This window comes from Zosterops lateralis (assembly GCF_965231275.1).
Source record: "Zosterops lateralis genome assembly, chromosome: 2".
In the NCBI taxonomy this organism is placed as follows: Eukaryota; Metazoa; Chordata; class Aves; order Passeriformes; family Zosteropidae; genus Zosterops; species Zosterops lateralis.
The window spans coordinates 73,451,620-73,465,818 of NC_139763.1; the positions used below are offsets into that span (position 1 = coordinate 73,451,620).

Sequence of the window (14,199 nt, forward strand, 5' to 3'; positions counted from 1 at the left end):
CTGAGAAATGACGCACTAGTTGTACTATTGGTTGAAGCACACAAAGCAAACCAAGCGGCTGCGAATCTGGCAGGAGAGCAAACCATAATCTGGTGTTGGAGATAAGGGAGATCCATAGTCTTTGCTACAAAAAGACATGCTGGAGGAAGGAAATATTTGACTTCGCACCTCTCAGAAGAAAGTTGCCCTCTTTATAATGAAAGCTGTTGGTCTGTGAGAAGTTGTCTTGGATGCAGCGTAACAAGGCCTCTCCTCACCCAGATTTGTCTCCCACATCTGCCTCAGTGAATCCTTTTTTGTGCCTTGTCTGTCTGCAGGTCCTCCCGTGCTGCCCTGCAGTGCCCGGACAGTCCATCCCGGCCTGGATCAGCCATGGTGTGGCCAGCAGGACCAGGGCAGTGACCGTCCCCCTGTCCTGGGCACTGCTGAGGCCACACCTCAAATCCTGTGCTCAGTTCTGGGCCCCTCCCTGCAGGAAAGACATTGAGGGGCTGGAGCGTGTCCAGAGAAGGGCAGCGGAGCTGGGGAAGGGTCTGGAGCACAAGTGCTGTGAGGAGCAGCTGAGGGAGCTGGGGGTGTTTGGCCTGGAGAAAAAGACACTCGGGGAAAACTGCCTGAAAGGAGGGTGTAGCCAGGCGGGGGTCAGCCTCTTCTGCCAGGAAACAGGGGATAGGACAAGAGGACACAGCCTCGAGCTGCATCAGGGCAGGTTTCGGTTGGACATCAGGAAAAAAACTCTTCACAGAAAGGATAACTAGACATTGGAATGAGCTGTCCAGCGTGGTAGTGGAACGGGACGTGGCACTCAGTGCCGTGCTCTGGCTGACATGGCGGTGCTCAGCCACAGGTTGGACTCGATGAGCTCAAGAGATGTTTTCCGAACTGATTGATGCTGTGGTTTTGTGACTCCCTCAGCTGTCCACGCCGCCTCTTGTGTCACGCCTGCCTCCCTCTCCCGCAGCGACCAGGGCATCCCACCCGGCTGCCCTTCCCTCGGGAGAGACCCCAGGGAGGGGTCCCTGTGCCTGCGGACGGGCTGAGGACACCTCTGCCCTGACACAAAAGGGCAGCGCAGCCGCGGCCGCGCGTCTGTCCCCAGGGAGGGCAAGACCACTCTCGGCGGGCCCGGGGCCCATCGCCGTGCGCCGGGGCTGAGGGGAGCGGGGCCGGGGCCGGGGCGGGGCGCAGGGGGAGCGGGGCCGGAGCTGAGGGGAGCGGGGCCGGGCTGAGGGGGAGCGGGGCTGGGGCCGGGGCTGAGGGGAGCGGGGCTGAGGGGGAGCGGGGCTAGGGGGAGCGGGGCCGGGCTGAGGGGGAGCGGGGCTGGGGCCGGGGCTGAGGGGAGCGGGGCTGAGGGGGAGCGGGGCTAGGGGGAGCGGGGCCGGGCTGAGGGGGAGCGGGGCTGGGGCCGGGGCTGAGGGGAGCGGGGCCGGGCTGAGGGGGAGCGGGGCTAGGGGGAGCGGGGCCGGGCTGAGGGGGAGAGGGGCTAGGGGGAGCGGGGCCGGGGCCGGGGCGGGGCTTCCCGCGGGGCCGGCACAGCTCGTCGGGGTTGGCGGCGGCGCCATTTTGAACCGGTGGAGGGTCGGAGGCGGCGGCCGGCGAGCAGCGCTCCGCGTCCCCCGAGGGAGAACCCGCGAGGAAGGAGCGGATATGGCCGCGAATAGGAACTTGAAGCAAGTGCGGATCGAAAACAGCTCCCCGGCGGCGCCGCTGGGAATGGTGGGGGGTGGCGGCGGCGGCAACCTGAAAGGACTGCGCGGCCTAGAAGCGGAGAGCGAGGCGGCGGCGGCCATGGCTCTGGCGCCCGGCAAAGAAGGCGGCAGAGACGAGGAGCAGGAGGTCGGGTTCACTATCGATATCAAGAGCTTTCTCAAGCCTGGCGAGAAGAGCTACACGCAGCGTTGCCGGCTGTTCGTGGGGAATCTGCCTACTGATATCACCGAGGAGGATTTCAAGCGCCTTTTCGAGCGCTACGGGGAGCCCAGCGAGGTTTTCATCAATCGGGACCGTGGCTTCGGCTTCATCCGTCTGGTGAGGAGCCGGGCGGGCCCCTGGGTCACCCTGGGGCTGTGTCCGAAAGCGACAGGCTTCGGTCCCTCGCCCCACGCCCCCTTTTCTCCTTTTCGGTGGTGTAGGAAAAGGCACCATCTGCCTCCCATTCTCTTCCTCCTCGCTGCCAGCCTTGGTCCCCCCGCCCCCTTCTTTCCTTCTTCCCCCATCCCTGTTGGCCTCTGTGTCTGGTCCAAGCCAGACCCCGCATCCAGTGGAGTCCTCCCAGCCCCTGGCCTCACCCCATGGCATTTAAAAGGGTTAATTTTAAAGAATGGACAGGATTGTTTCGAAATACAGCTGCTCGCACACCGTGAACGCAGAACATAAAATCGCGGAATTGAAAAGGTCGTGGACCGCGGGTTGTTTGAATTACTTGCGCCCAGATAAGGCTGGATTTTTAGCGATAATGCAATATTTGATTAAGCGTGCTCGAGTTAAGCGTGGGGAAAAAAGGAATCATCCGAAAAGTTTATGATACTGTATTTAAATGGTAATTTAGTGCGAGATTAGTTTTCACGATTGCTCTGTTTGAAATGCACTGATTTGTATCATTCTGGGAATAGCCTTAGAGTGCTTTAGGTATCTAGTTATGATTTTTCCATATTTTCCTATATATTTTCCTTTTTTTTTTTTTTTTTTTTTTTTTTTTTTTTTTTTTTTTTTTTTGTCATCTTAAAATACTTGTGGCATTCTGCCATGCAACTTTTACCCTGAGAATTCCCCGGCCCTGAAATAGCAATTTTATGGAGGAAGTGAGATATATTTACCTCTCGTTACTCATTTTTGTGTGTAATAGGGATTAGATAGAGTTTTTATGTGAGCTTCCCTTTTCCATTGCATTTAGGGAATATATGTATATTTAAACGCTTACCTAGCCAGTTGAACTGTGAAGAAATATATAAAGAATTTCTTTAAATGTCCGAGATGGCAGGTATCAAACCTGGTGAAGTTTTTTGAAGAGAGAAAAAAGATATTTATTGATTTACACTGTCTCATGGATGTGGGTGCAGAAGGCCATTAATGTGAGACGAATAAATATATGAGCAAAGGTGGTAATTTCATAATTTCATTTGTTCATGAAATTTGAATTGGCCATCCATTGAGAGCCAGTGCGATATGTTCACTTATTTAAAAGCAAGACAAAAACCCGACTCAAAACACCTTAGATCCTGTGGTGTAACGTTTGAAAACCATTTCCTGCTGCAGGGAGTTAGGGACGCAGAATATAAACATTTCAGCAGGTAAACGTGAAAAGCATGAAGTTTTTAACTCTGCTCAAAACCTTTACAGAGGAGCACCATGATAATGAGAATTTGTTAAGTCCTCTAATGTGCAACAAAAATTATGCACCTGTGTTGTTTTTGAGAATAAACATAAGGGATAATGAATGCATTTTTTTCCATCAGAGGCCATTATGAGGTAATGAATGCATATTTATTTTCTATCAGAGGACAGAAACTTTGATTTGTTTGTTGGGTTTTTTTTCTTGTTGTTTTGGTTTTTTTTGATTGGAGGGAAAAAGTCGAATGATCCTGGTACCAATATGCTCAAATGAAGGAAAGCAACTTTGCTATTTTTAAATTTTTTTTTTTTGGGTGGGGGGCACAGAAAAGTGTTATTTGTTGTCTTAGCAAATAAAAGCTATAAAATATTTTATATCTTCATAAAGGAATCGAGGACCCTGGCAGAAATAGCAAAGGCAGAACTTGATGGTACTATTTTGAAGAGCCGACCACTTCGAATTCGATTTGCCACCCACGGAGCTGCCTTAACTGTGAAGAATCTGTCGCCCGTGGTTTCCAATGAGCTGCTGGAACAGGCGTTCTCGCAGTTCGGGCCGGTGGAAAGGGCGGTTGTTGTCGTAGATGATCGTGGCAGAGCTACAGGGAAAGGTTTTGTAGAGTTTGCAGCAAAACCTCCAGCACGGAAAGCTCTGGAAAGATGCAGTGATGGGGCATTCCTGCTTACAACGTAAGTTCAGTGGTTTTCGCTTGAATTAATAATTATAGCTTCCTGATGTGAGCAAAAATTGCATTCGTGATATTCCCTAGTTCAGTTCTTATTTTCTTTTCAAATTCTGAAAACCGTGGAGTTAGAAATTAAAGTGTTTTGCATTAATACCACAAATACTCTTGATTTTTTTAAAAAGAAAACCATCTTTTTCTGCTTACTGTTTATAAGATTTCTTGTTACTGTATGAGAGTCTGAGAGCAAAATGTTGGGGTTTTTCTACTTCATATGCAATATTACTTTTCCTTCTCTACTTAATAAGGCATTTTCTGTCGAGGCTTTATTTTCATCGGTTGCACTCTTCCTGATCCCATTACAAAGTGACAAAATAATATTCCTTTGTTTCTTAACAAAACAGTGCATGACATTGCTGATATTTCTGTAGACTAAAGAAAGTGTTTGTATCTCAAAAATTACCTGTGGCTTGTAAGGCCAGGATTTTCTGGCTGTTTTAAAATGAAGACTGAGATTCTGAAGAGGTTTATACTAGTGATGTTTGGGAAACAATCTATTTCGAGGACAGGCAAGCTTGCAAATAGCAGCACTTCTCTTGCATCTCATATTTCTGTACTTGCCAAAGAGAGTCGTTAACTGCAGTACTTGACATAGTCATGAGTGACATTTTCAAATGCCTTCTTAAAAACTGCATGGAATTATACGTATTTCTGATTATTTTTTATTTTTCTGATTCTCATTGTGAAAATAAGGGTGTGGTTTCACAGCATGAAACCTTGCTGCCATTGAATTGAGCTTGGAGTTCCTTTCCTGCCCTGGTTGTGCTGTTCTTTTATGTGCTCAAGAATTTCTTGATGCTTCCATAAGCCGCTTGTGCTTGTTACAAAAACAACAGAAAAGCATTAATTTGTGTCGGGGTCCTTTGCAGTCTCTTCAAGCACAGGAGGGTGCTTGCTAGTGTCAGGTCCAGCAGAGAATAAGGCAGGAGAAAATATTGCCAGGAGGAGTTGACAGGTGAGTAAGGGGTCTGGAACTCCGAATCTCCTGTGCTACTGAAGTGATTTGATGGTTACATAGTAAATTTACTCTGAATACATCTTGACTGTTATCAGGAGGGGCCAGCAATTTGTTCTTATTTCCTGGGTTTTCTTGGCATTATTAATTGAATGGAAATGTGGTGAGCCAAACCAGGGAAGTGATGTAGTTCAGTGTTACACGAATGCTGTTCTTGGCATGAGAGAGGTGGCAGGGAAAAGAAGCTGGGGTATGAGGGGAATGTATTCTTGTTTTACCAGCTGGATAGATCAGTTGAATTGAAATGACCATCTAAGCATGGCCTGAGTGAATAAAAAGCACTCGATCGTTTTCTTGCTCAGGTGACATGTTCCCCAATGTACAGTTGCAAAGACAGTTAGTGTGAATCTGCTGCCGTCTACTTCCACGTTCTGCTTCAGAGTTTAAGGTGTTACTTTTTTAAATTGAACACTCTTTGCCTGATCAGAACATCTTTCAACTCCTGTTTAAATGTATCAAAACTAGACATTCAAACCATTAGCATTTTAACATTGTTGTTTTACATCACAACTTGTTAGCGCCATAGTTCAGTTGCATTTAAATAGCAGAACTTTCAGCAGTTGACATGCAGATGGCATCAGAAAAAAACAGTTGCTGAGTTGTGCCCTGTGATTCTGAACTTCCTCTTTTTCATCTGAACTTGATGCCCGGGGTAAAATATACTGGGGAGGTCATTGGGTTGGGTTGGTTTTAGTTTTGTTTTTTTTCCCTAGTGAGGGACATGGACAGTAGGAGATCTGCGAAGTGAAATAAAGGCATGGAACACAATAACTGAGTGCTGCTGTTTTGAAATTCATGTCTCTAGTGCTCTGTGTTTTGTAAGCTCTGCTCCCAAGACTGATGCAAAGAGCTTTTTACAGAATTCAGAGTTCTTACACTGCTCTCTTCGGCAGTACTGGCTCATGCTTGCCTCTGGTTACTACATATCAAGGAAGTGTTTTTAGAGATAAATTAGGATTCTGATTTATGAGCAGATAGTTATTCAAATAATGGATTTTAACTAACTTATACAGAAATGTTTAATTGTCGCTGTACTATTGATACCAAGTTATCAAGCTGTTTGCAGTTGTAGAGTAACTTGCAAAACTAAGTTGCGAAAGTCAGTAGAAATATGAATAAGTTGCGCTGCTCTGTTTTGGGTTTTTTGCTTTCCCAGTACAGTCATGGCCTCTGTGGTGCCTCATTGATAAAAACAGAAAGGTAGTTCCTTCATAAGTACTTTGTAATTATTGGTAGGTGGTTTTGATGTTTTAAAAAGCAAACAGAACCGTGTCAAATTGTGGTTTTTAGACAGAATAAACTGGATTTGGGCATAGAAACAATTATTTTATGAAGATAATTCCTAAGATTTGGATTCATTGGAATTCTGCGATTTAAGACGACACAGGAATTACATGTTAGCTTTCTGGAGTATTTCTTCAAAATGCTAAAATAAGTTGTAACTTCTTCATGAATGATTCAGTTATTAAATTGCAAATGTTTTCCAGAACACCTCGACCTGTTGTTGTAGAACCAATGGAGCAATTTGATGATGAGGATGGACTCCCTGAGAAGCTAATGCAAAAAACACAACAGTACCACAAGTAAGTTGTGATTAACCTTTTTTAATAAAACATGATTTATGTACTTAGTTACCTTTGTAAATATACACTAATTTTTACTTTTGAGTTTGTGTAGCAGGAAGTAGTGCTTTTGTATGTTGTGCTGTTTTGTGTCAGGATGAAACAGGGCCTTCCCAAATTTCCTAATCATGGCAAAGCTCAGACTTGGCTCATTGGTTTAACATTCTGTGCATTTATTGTAGTAGAGAGATTGGCCTACACTGCAGTCACTGGGAGCTTGTTGCCAGCAAACTATAGTCTTTTATGGATTAGGGATGTGGTCTAATCTGCAGAGAATTTGAATACCCACAGGTCTTTATGTTCTCTGAATAGCCCCTGAACTGTTTGCAGCCTCCCTGGCATGTAAATCTTAGCAGCTTCCACAGTTCAGGTAAAACTTTAAACATGACATGAGAAAGTGAATCTCAGTCATGAGACAGAAGTCCCCTCATCTGAGAATACTAATTTTTAACATTGTAATTTGCCATTCATGTTGTTTGAATCGAAAATGTTTATTTTGGTAGACTGTAGAACACGACTTCTTAAAAATTTGTCACTGTAAGGTACAATATTAGTGTTAGAATGGGAAATGCAGGCTCATTTTGATGGTTACAGATTCAGGCTAATATTCTGCACTGTCTAGTAAGCATTGATATTTATTTAAATAACTGGTTTAGTGAATTGAGTGCTTGATTTAGGAGGCTGAACACTGTTAATCTAGTGCTGCAGCTTAGTATTTTTTACTGATGTCAATACAAATTTTTATCTTAAAATTAAATAAATTGAATCTTTATTTAGGCAATTTTTGGAAAATCATCTTTTTACTTGTCGTAATGTCTGATTGAAGCTTTGTCTGGTTTAGAATGTAGTCATCTGACAGGTTAATAAAAAGTGAGATCTACCCTTGAAGTGATTGTTTATATGTTCTGTGGCTGTCGCAGCTGTTGATCTAAATGTGTCCTTCTGTACATTCTTACTGCAAAATTTTTATTAGGGAAAGAGAGCAGCCTCCACGCTTTGCTCAGCCGGGAACGTTTGAGTTTGAGTACGCGTCACGGTGGAAGGCTCTGGATGAGATGGAAAAGCAGCAGCGTGAACAGGTTGACAGGAACATTAGAGAAGCCAAAGAGAAACTCGAGGCAGAAATGGAAGCAGCTAGACATGAGCATCAGCTAATGCTGATGAGGCAAGGTAAAACCAGATAATCTAGTATTAAATTCATTTTATCACAGATAATTTTTTTTGTATAGCATGTTGAGCTGTATACGTGGACATTCTGCTGGTCACCATTTAATTAAGTGCATTTAACTGGGAAAAAGGAATAGTTCTCTGTGCACATATTCCTTGATGATTTGCAGGACTTAATTAAGAATCTGATAAAGAGGTGATTGTTTAAGTCTGTTTTCTTCACTTCCTACATATAACTTCAGGAAAAAGTTTACTTAGCCTGTTTTTCCTGAATAGGCACGTGCACTCCCAGTGTGGAACCATGCTTTTTTATAAGGTCTTATGCAGAAGATAATAACATAAAAACATAACCATATAATAGCATAAAAAGCATAAGGTCCTTTACAGAGTGTAATAACACAGAAAACTGTTTTGAAATGCTAGGTAGTTGCTGCAGCACTGAAATGACTGACAACTGTTTTTTGGTTTATTTTCCAAGAAAACTATTGAACCTTGAAGTTTCCTTGTATGCCCAGGTGTATATTAGAGGTGAGGAATGTGCATGTTAATATGATCCCAGAATGCTGCTGACAATACACAGCACAGCCCTCCCTTGGCAGTTGGACACACATTGTAATTTTGTGTGACTGAGAGTTGTAAAGATGGTTCAGTGCTTAAGATACAGGTTGGATAAATCTACTGTTAGCTTATCTAATTGTTAATATTTAACAGTGCTAATAATCCAGTTCTAGAACTCATGCTCTTTAATTGCCTTTGAATTTATTCACCTGTTGCCTGTACTTGAGGGCAAGATTAGAGATTACTTTGTCTTAAATTCATGTCTTAATTATGTATTAAACTGAGACAAGATTACAGTGGCCTCTTCTTTAAGATAGAAAAGCACTTGATGATAAAACATGGGAAAGCACCTTTGGTGTGTTTTTGGATATTAGGATTTCTTTTAAGGACAACATGAAGGAAAAGATATTCTGGTTTTTGAGTATTTGTTAAGTGCTAGTCTTATATGAAAAAAGAGAGAAGTATTCCTTCCATTAAAATTCATATAAAACATGAATGCATGTGGTGCTACTATTCCAGTGAGAAAATATGGGATTTTTTGAGGGAGGAGGAGGGCTTTTCCCCCTCACAGTTTGGTTAGCAGAGTACCTCTTTGGTAGCAGATAACTTAGAATTTTGTGAAGATGATTAGGTTTCTTGTTAGTTACCTGCCAACATTCAGAGCTCTAGGGATTAGTAAGTGTTCCTTCTGTTTTAATATTCTCAGTTCTTCAGCTTTAGTATGCATGAAAATAAAATGGTTTTTTTTCACTTGTATTTATTTTCAAAGATCAGCTTTCTCTTGTTGCTCTGAACAGTGTGGGTCTAAGTTCATGCCATGCCAAGAATATTGATTATATTAATGAGATCACATCACAGGATTCTGTAGAAAGATGCAATGAAAGTTCTAAGGCACTAGAACCTAGAATTAATACTTTTGTATCCTTGGTGCACAAAGTCAAATTTAAAGATGTATTGAAGTGGTAATTATGAAATATGAAATAAAATACAAAATGTCATGTTCTAGTTGTGTAGGAGTTAGAAAGCAGGAAGGATGAGCAGCTGAAGGTTTTGTTGAAACTGCTCCCTGAGTGCTAGTAGGACTGGAACTCTAGAGCATGTTGGTTTGAGTACTCAGGTTTTTGTGCTCTGGTATTAATTCTGAAGGTAGATTTCATTCTTCTGATATGTGTAATTTTTCACTTTTAAGTGTCATATTTTGACAGACTGAGTCAGAAGTAATTTGTAAAGCAGAATACGTGTTTCCATGTGTAAGTAAATTGCATGGTATTTCTGGTCTGTGTACTGGTGGTGTGCATCAAACATTTGTAAATAGTCTCTCATAGCATGGTTAAATAGATTATGAAAATACTGGAAAACGTGACTGAGCTAATTTTTTATCAATTATATGGAAACTTGGCATTTATTTTCCATCTTTAGAATATGAAAAATCAGCTGCTAAAACTGCTTCAAAGTCTTTGTGGAGTTGATACTCCAGCTTGTGGGATAAACCTCTGAGTTTATCTGATAAACCTCTCACCTCTCTGAGGTGAGAGAACTGAGGAGAGAGAACACCTTCACCTTCTGCTCTCTGCTCTGTAGAAGGTTGAAGGTAAAATTAAGACCTTGCCCTTTTATAAGCACAAGAAAGTGCAGAGGCTATTGTTATTATAATACTCTCTGTTTTCTTTTTTTTTTCTACCATGACTGCTTTAGTGCAGATTTTTTCTGTTCAGAGAAAGGGCCTGTCAGTCACGAATTACCATCATTGCAGGTCTTTTAATATGAATGGCTCTTGTGCAGAGTTTGAACCTCTGTATCTGTGTTTTCACCTGGCCTAGTAAGGCTTTCTGCCAAGATTTGGCAGTTTTCAAATGGTACTGGATCATGATTTGCTATGTTGAACTTTTAACACTCTAACAATTTCAGGGAAGGCAATAAACTATGCTGTGATGAAAAATTAGGAGAAAAAATAGAAGAACACTGAGAAAACTTTACTACCTTGCTACACCTTAAGAAAAAGGACAGTAAATGACAGTGGTAGAGAGAAAGTAGGAAATCCTGTGCCTGTGTGCACAAGAAATAGGAAATGCTGTATAAATTTGAGAGAACAAAGAACTGAAAAGGAAACATCTTTTCCCACAGTGGACAGTGTTTTGTACAGAACGGGTTCATTTTTGATCTCAGTAATACCGTGAAGCAAGCTAAAGGTTCATCTTAAAAGAAAAGTACATTTGTACTCTGAAGATTGTTTAAAGCAAAAATAGTGTGCTTGTGACACTGCCCAAAGATCAGGATACCAGTGGCCAGACCTTCTATGGCAAACATAATTGGAAAGACGCAGTCCTCAGATTTTATGATTTGAGTGAATATTCAATGTAGTCCTGTTCTATTTAAGTGTGAAATGTGTTGATTTTACAGAAGAGAATGGAAAAGCAATCCTGTAAAATGTGCTTGAAAAAGGACTTCTAGTGTCAACAGAGATGTTGTGACAGTAAATATCTGATAATCGTCTTTGTTCAAAAAGAAAACATTATATTTTGGCAGAATGTACTGGCCGTTGTAATTTTTGGATATTAAAGTAAAATATGAAGTTGTAATAATTTATGCTGATGCAAGTTTGAGGAAACTGAATTGCACAACTAAAAAGATATTTTAATTAGTATAGTGAAGAAATGCATAGAGAAAATGTGCAGAACTGTTCAACTAAAGCATAAAAGGCATGTAATGGGTGGTATGCTAAAATGTTACTTGTTGTTTCTATGAATAGTACCATGTGGCCAATATCCTATGTAGTTAAAAAATAAAAAACCTGCTTTTAAGCAAATGGTAAAATTATTATTCATTGGAGAAAGCATAAATTTCCAGCCAGAAATCAATAATGTGAGTGGTCAGCAAAAGTAATTATGGTGAGTTGTGCCCTGCTTTTTAAGGGCATTTTAAGTGCTTCTTAGGAGGCTATGGCTGTGCCTTTCTCATGGAGTTAAAAGACCAATCATTTGTAAGTTGCAGTAAGCAGAGCTGTGATAGATCTTCACGGAGGTTCAGACTTCATGCCCCTGAAGTTCATACGATTTTTCTTTTTCTGATGTGGGCCACGTAGGGGTCTGCAGTAGGTAGTGAAGAGCACAAAAGTCCATAAATATGGTCGTGGTTTTAGTTGTGTGACTTCAGTAGTATACAGCATTGTGAGAATATTGATGCCCTGTCCTAGGTGTAAAACCAGGATGTGATTTAAGGGATTGAGAGGTGGTTTTTTCCTTTTCTTTGAGAACTTAAAATTTCTGTTTCCGTAACCACTTCTGAGGTCTTTGCTCATTTTGTACCTTTCTGTATTTGTAAGCCATAGATCCAGTGTTTTTTCAAGTTCTAGACTTAGCCTTATGGAAAGAGATGAGTTAAACACATTGAAAATTTCGTTTAAAAAATTGAATGTTAGAACTGTAATTTGACAGTAATAACAATTTTTATGTTGCCACATTATTGACTGACAGCTTTCATATTTAAATAATATTTAAATACGCTTTTAATCCTGGTAGATCTCATGCGTCGCCAAGAAGAATTGAGGCGCTTGGAAGAACTTCGGAACCAAGAGCTTCAAAAGCGCAAGCAGATCCAACTGAGGTATTTTGTCTTCTACTGTGCAGAGGTGTGGCATGCAGCCAGTGTGGGCCTGCATGAATTTAGATGTGTTAGCTAAACTTGCTTCTCAAAAGCATCATGTGTGATGTTTCTGATAATATAATGCTCATATAAAAGATTGGTTTCAAGTGTTGCTTGACTTTTTTTCACTTATTTCATCTCTGCTAGTTTTGTTGTAAATTTCTGAGATTTCTAAATAGTGTGGAAATGTCTTAGCCTATTTTTTTGTTTCATAATTATTTTAATGTGACCAAAGCATTCCTGTAATAGGAACATGGTTATAAATTTTATGGGCAGGTGATCTGCATATAGAATCTTGCATTGCAATCCTATAGTCTGACATGGGATTGTGGAAGTTATTTTCACTTGATATTCTAGCATGTTGAAAACAAATTTTTTTTTTAGGATTTGATTCATGCGTATAATTGCCTCTTCTGAAGTTTAAGAAAATAGATGTCATTTCATCATGTTGATTTATACTTTTTGTGTCAAATATCACAAAAAAGTCAGTAAGATAAAAAGAACAGCACAAACACATCTCAGAATTAAAAATGTGTCTTTTGGCACTGTTGAGATGTTTTAATCTATAGTGGCTTCTTAAAAACTGGAATATTTTAACCTGTTTATTGATCTATACCTGGAGAAGTAGGTGTAGAATGTATTGGTATTGAAATTACTTGTATTCCAGTAAAAAAAAAACAACTCAAAACTTCAAAAGTACTCAAATCCATCAAGTTGAGTAGCTTTGTGCCTTACACTATGTAAAAAATAATTAACGACCAGTTTTGTGTATATGCTTGATCTTACCTGTGAGCTGAGTGCAAGCCTGAACAGGTCAAGAGACAAAGCTGACATAATTTTGAAAAATATCCTAGACATGAAGAAGAGCACAGACGTCGTGAAGAGGAGATGCTGCGCCAGAGGGAGCAGGAGGAATTACGGCGGCAGCAAGAGGGAGGATTTAAGCCAAATTTCATGGACAATGTAAGTACAGTTCTATGGTGAAAGTTCAAATTGCCAAAGAATGCTTTCATTATTCTATTTTTTACTAGTTATTGAAGTGCCATCTTCTTGTTGGCTGTTTTTCTTCAGTATTTCCTTGTTCTCCTGAGTGAATTTCTACATAGTAGTGTAGTTACTCGTTTGTATGATGACATCACTGCTATTTTTTCCCACAAGCTGATGATGTAACACTTCTGTTATGTGAAGGTGTTCAGATACTATTTTCTTTTCACTTGCAAATTAAAATGTTTCAGTAAAATAGTTTTTTCTAAGTGGGAGGTGATAGGAATCACCCATTCTGAGGTGCCCTACTCTGCCTGAAGGTTTAAATTTTAAACCAGTTCATGCTGCTAAGCTTGTTTGAATTACTGATCTTGGCTTATGCTTAACTTACTGAGAACATTTTCAGAAACAAAAAGGGCAATGTTAGTTTCATATGGAGCCTAAAATCAGTCTCTCTTTTGATCCTGTGTATAACTGGATGAGGAGAGCATCCAAATCATTACTAAAGGAGACTGAAAGATTATGAAAGTGAGGGAAAATTTCTCCTCTGCTATAATTTGTACATTATTTGTATTAGTAATTTAGGTATGCTTTGCCTCTGAAGACTCATCCTTGCAGGACTAACAAAGTGGTGCTATCAGAGGAGTCAGCTTCTAAATTTTTTTGGCCAGAGGGTATGACTTTTTTCTGCCAACTGGATCAGTTCAGTGAATGCAAACTGTGGTGCAAATGCTTTAGTTTCTCTTGAGTAGGATACCTTTTACTATTACAGCTATTCCTAGTGAGGAAATAATGAATAAACAATCCACACAATGCTCTTTTACGTTATTAGAATAACTGTAGTCTGCAGGAGGGGATTTTGCTCTCCTTCAGAGGTGCAACTTCATACATCAGTCAGAAATGAACTAACTGCTGGTTTCTCAGCTACTTCCTGTGAAAGAAAAACATTTTATATTCTATACCATGAAATTTTTGAAGGGTTGTGAAGAATTTATTATGTATGTTCTGAGACATCCTGAGAGATGTTAGAAAATAAATGATTTCCTGTTCTCAGCAGGACATTTTTCCCCTCATCTGCCCCTTAGTATTTTTAGTAAAGATGGGGAGGAAGCAAAATAGTTGCTTTGATTTCACTAAC

At 40.9% G+C, this 14,199-nt stretch overlaps 1 protein-coding gene across 10 annotated transcripts in view; it reads left to right on the top strand.

Annotated features, from left to right (window-relative positions):
• Positions 1-1,571: 1,571 nt before the first annotated feature.
• The window catches only part of PSPC1 (paraspeckle component 1), a 57,609-nt gene continuing 44,981 nt past the window's right edge, over positions 1,572-14,199 (top strand). For all 10 annotated transcript variants that reach the window (XR_014589285.1, XR_014589286.1, XR_014589287.1 and 7 more), the window contains exons 1-6: positions 1,572-2,028; positions 3,719-4,020; positions 6,576-6,671; positions 7,684-7,880; positions 11,954-12,038; positions 12,932-13,040. Coding sequence is in view for 4 of the 10 variants with exons in the window: in XM_083854636.1 (XP_083710762.1) it covers positions 1,648-2,028; positions 3,719-4,020; positions 6,576-6,671; positions 7,684-7,880; positions 11,954-12,038; positions 12,932-13,040 (1,170 nt within the window). In the remaining 6 variants the exon portion in view is untranslated. The remainder of the gene's footprint in view (positions 2,029-3,718; positions 4,021-6,575; positions 6,672-7,683; positions 7,881-11,953; positions 12,039-12,931; positions 13,041-14,199) is intronic.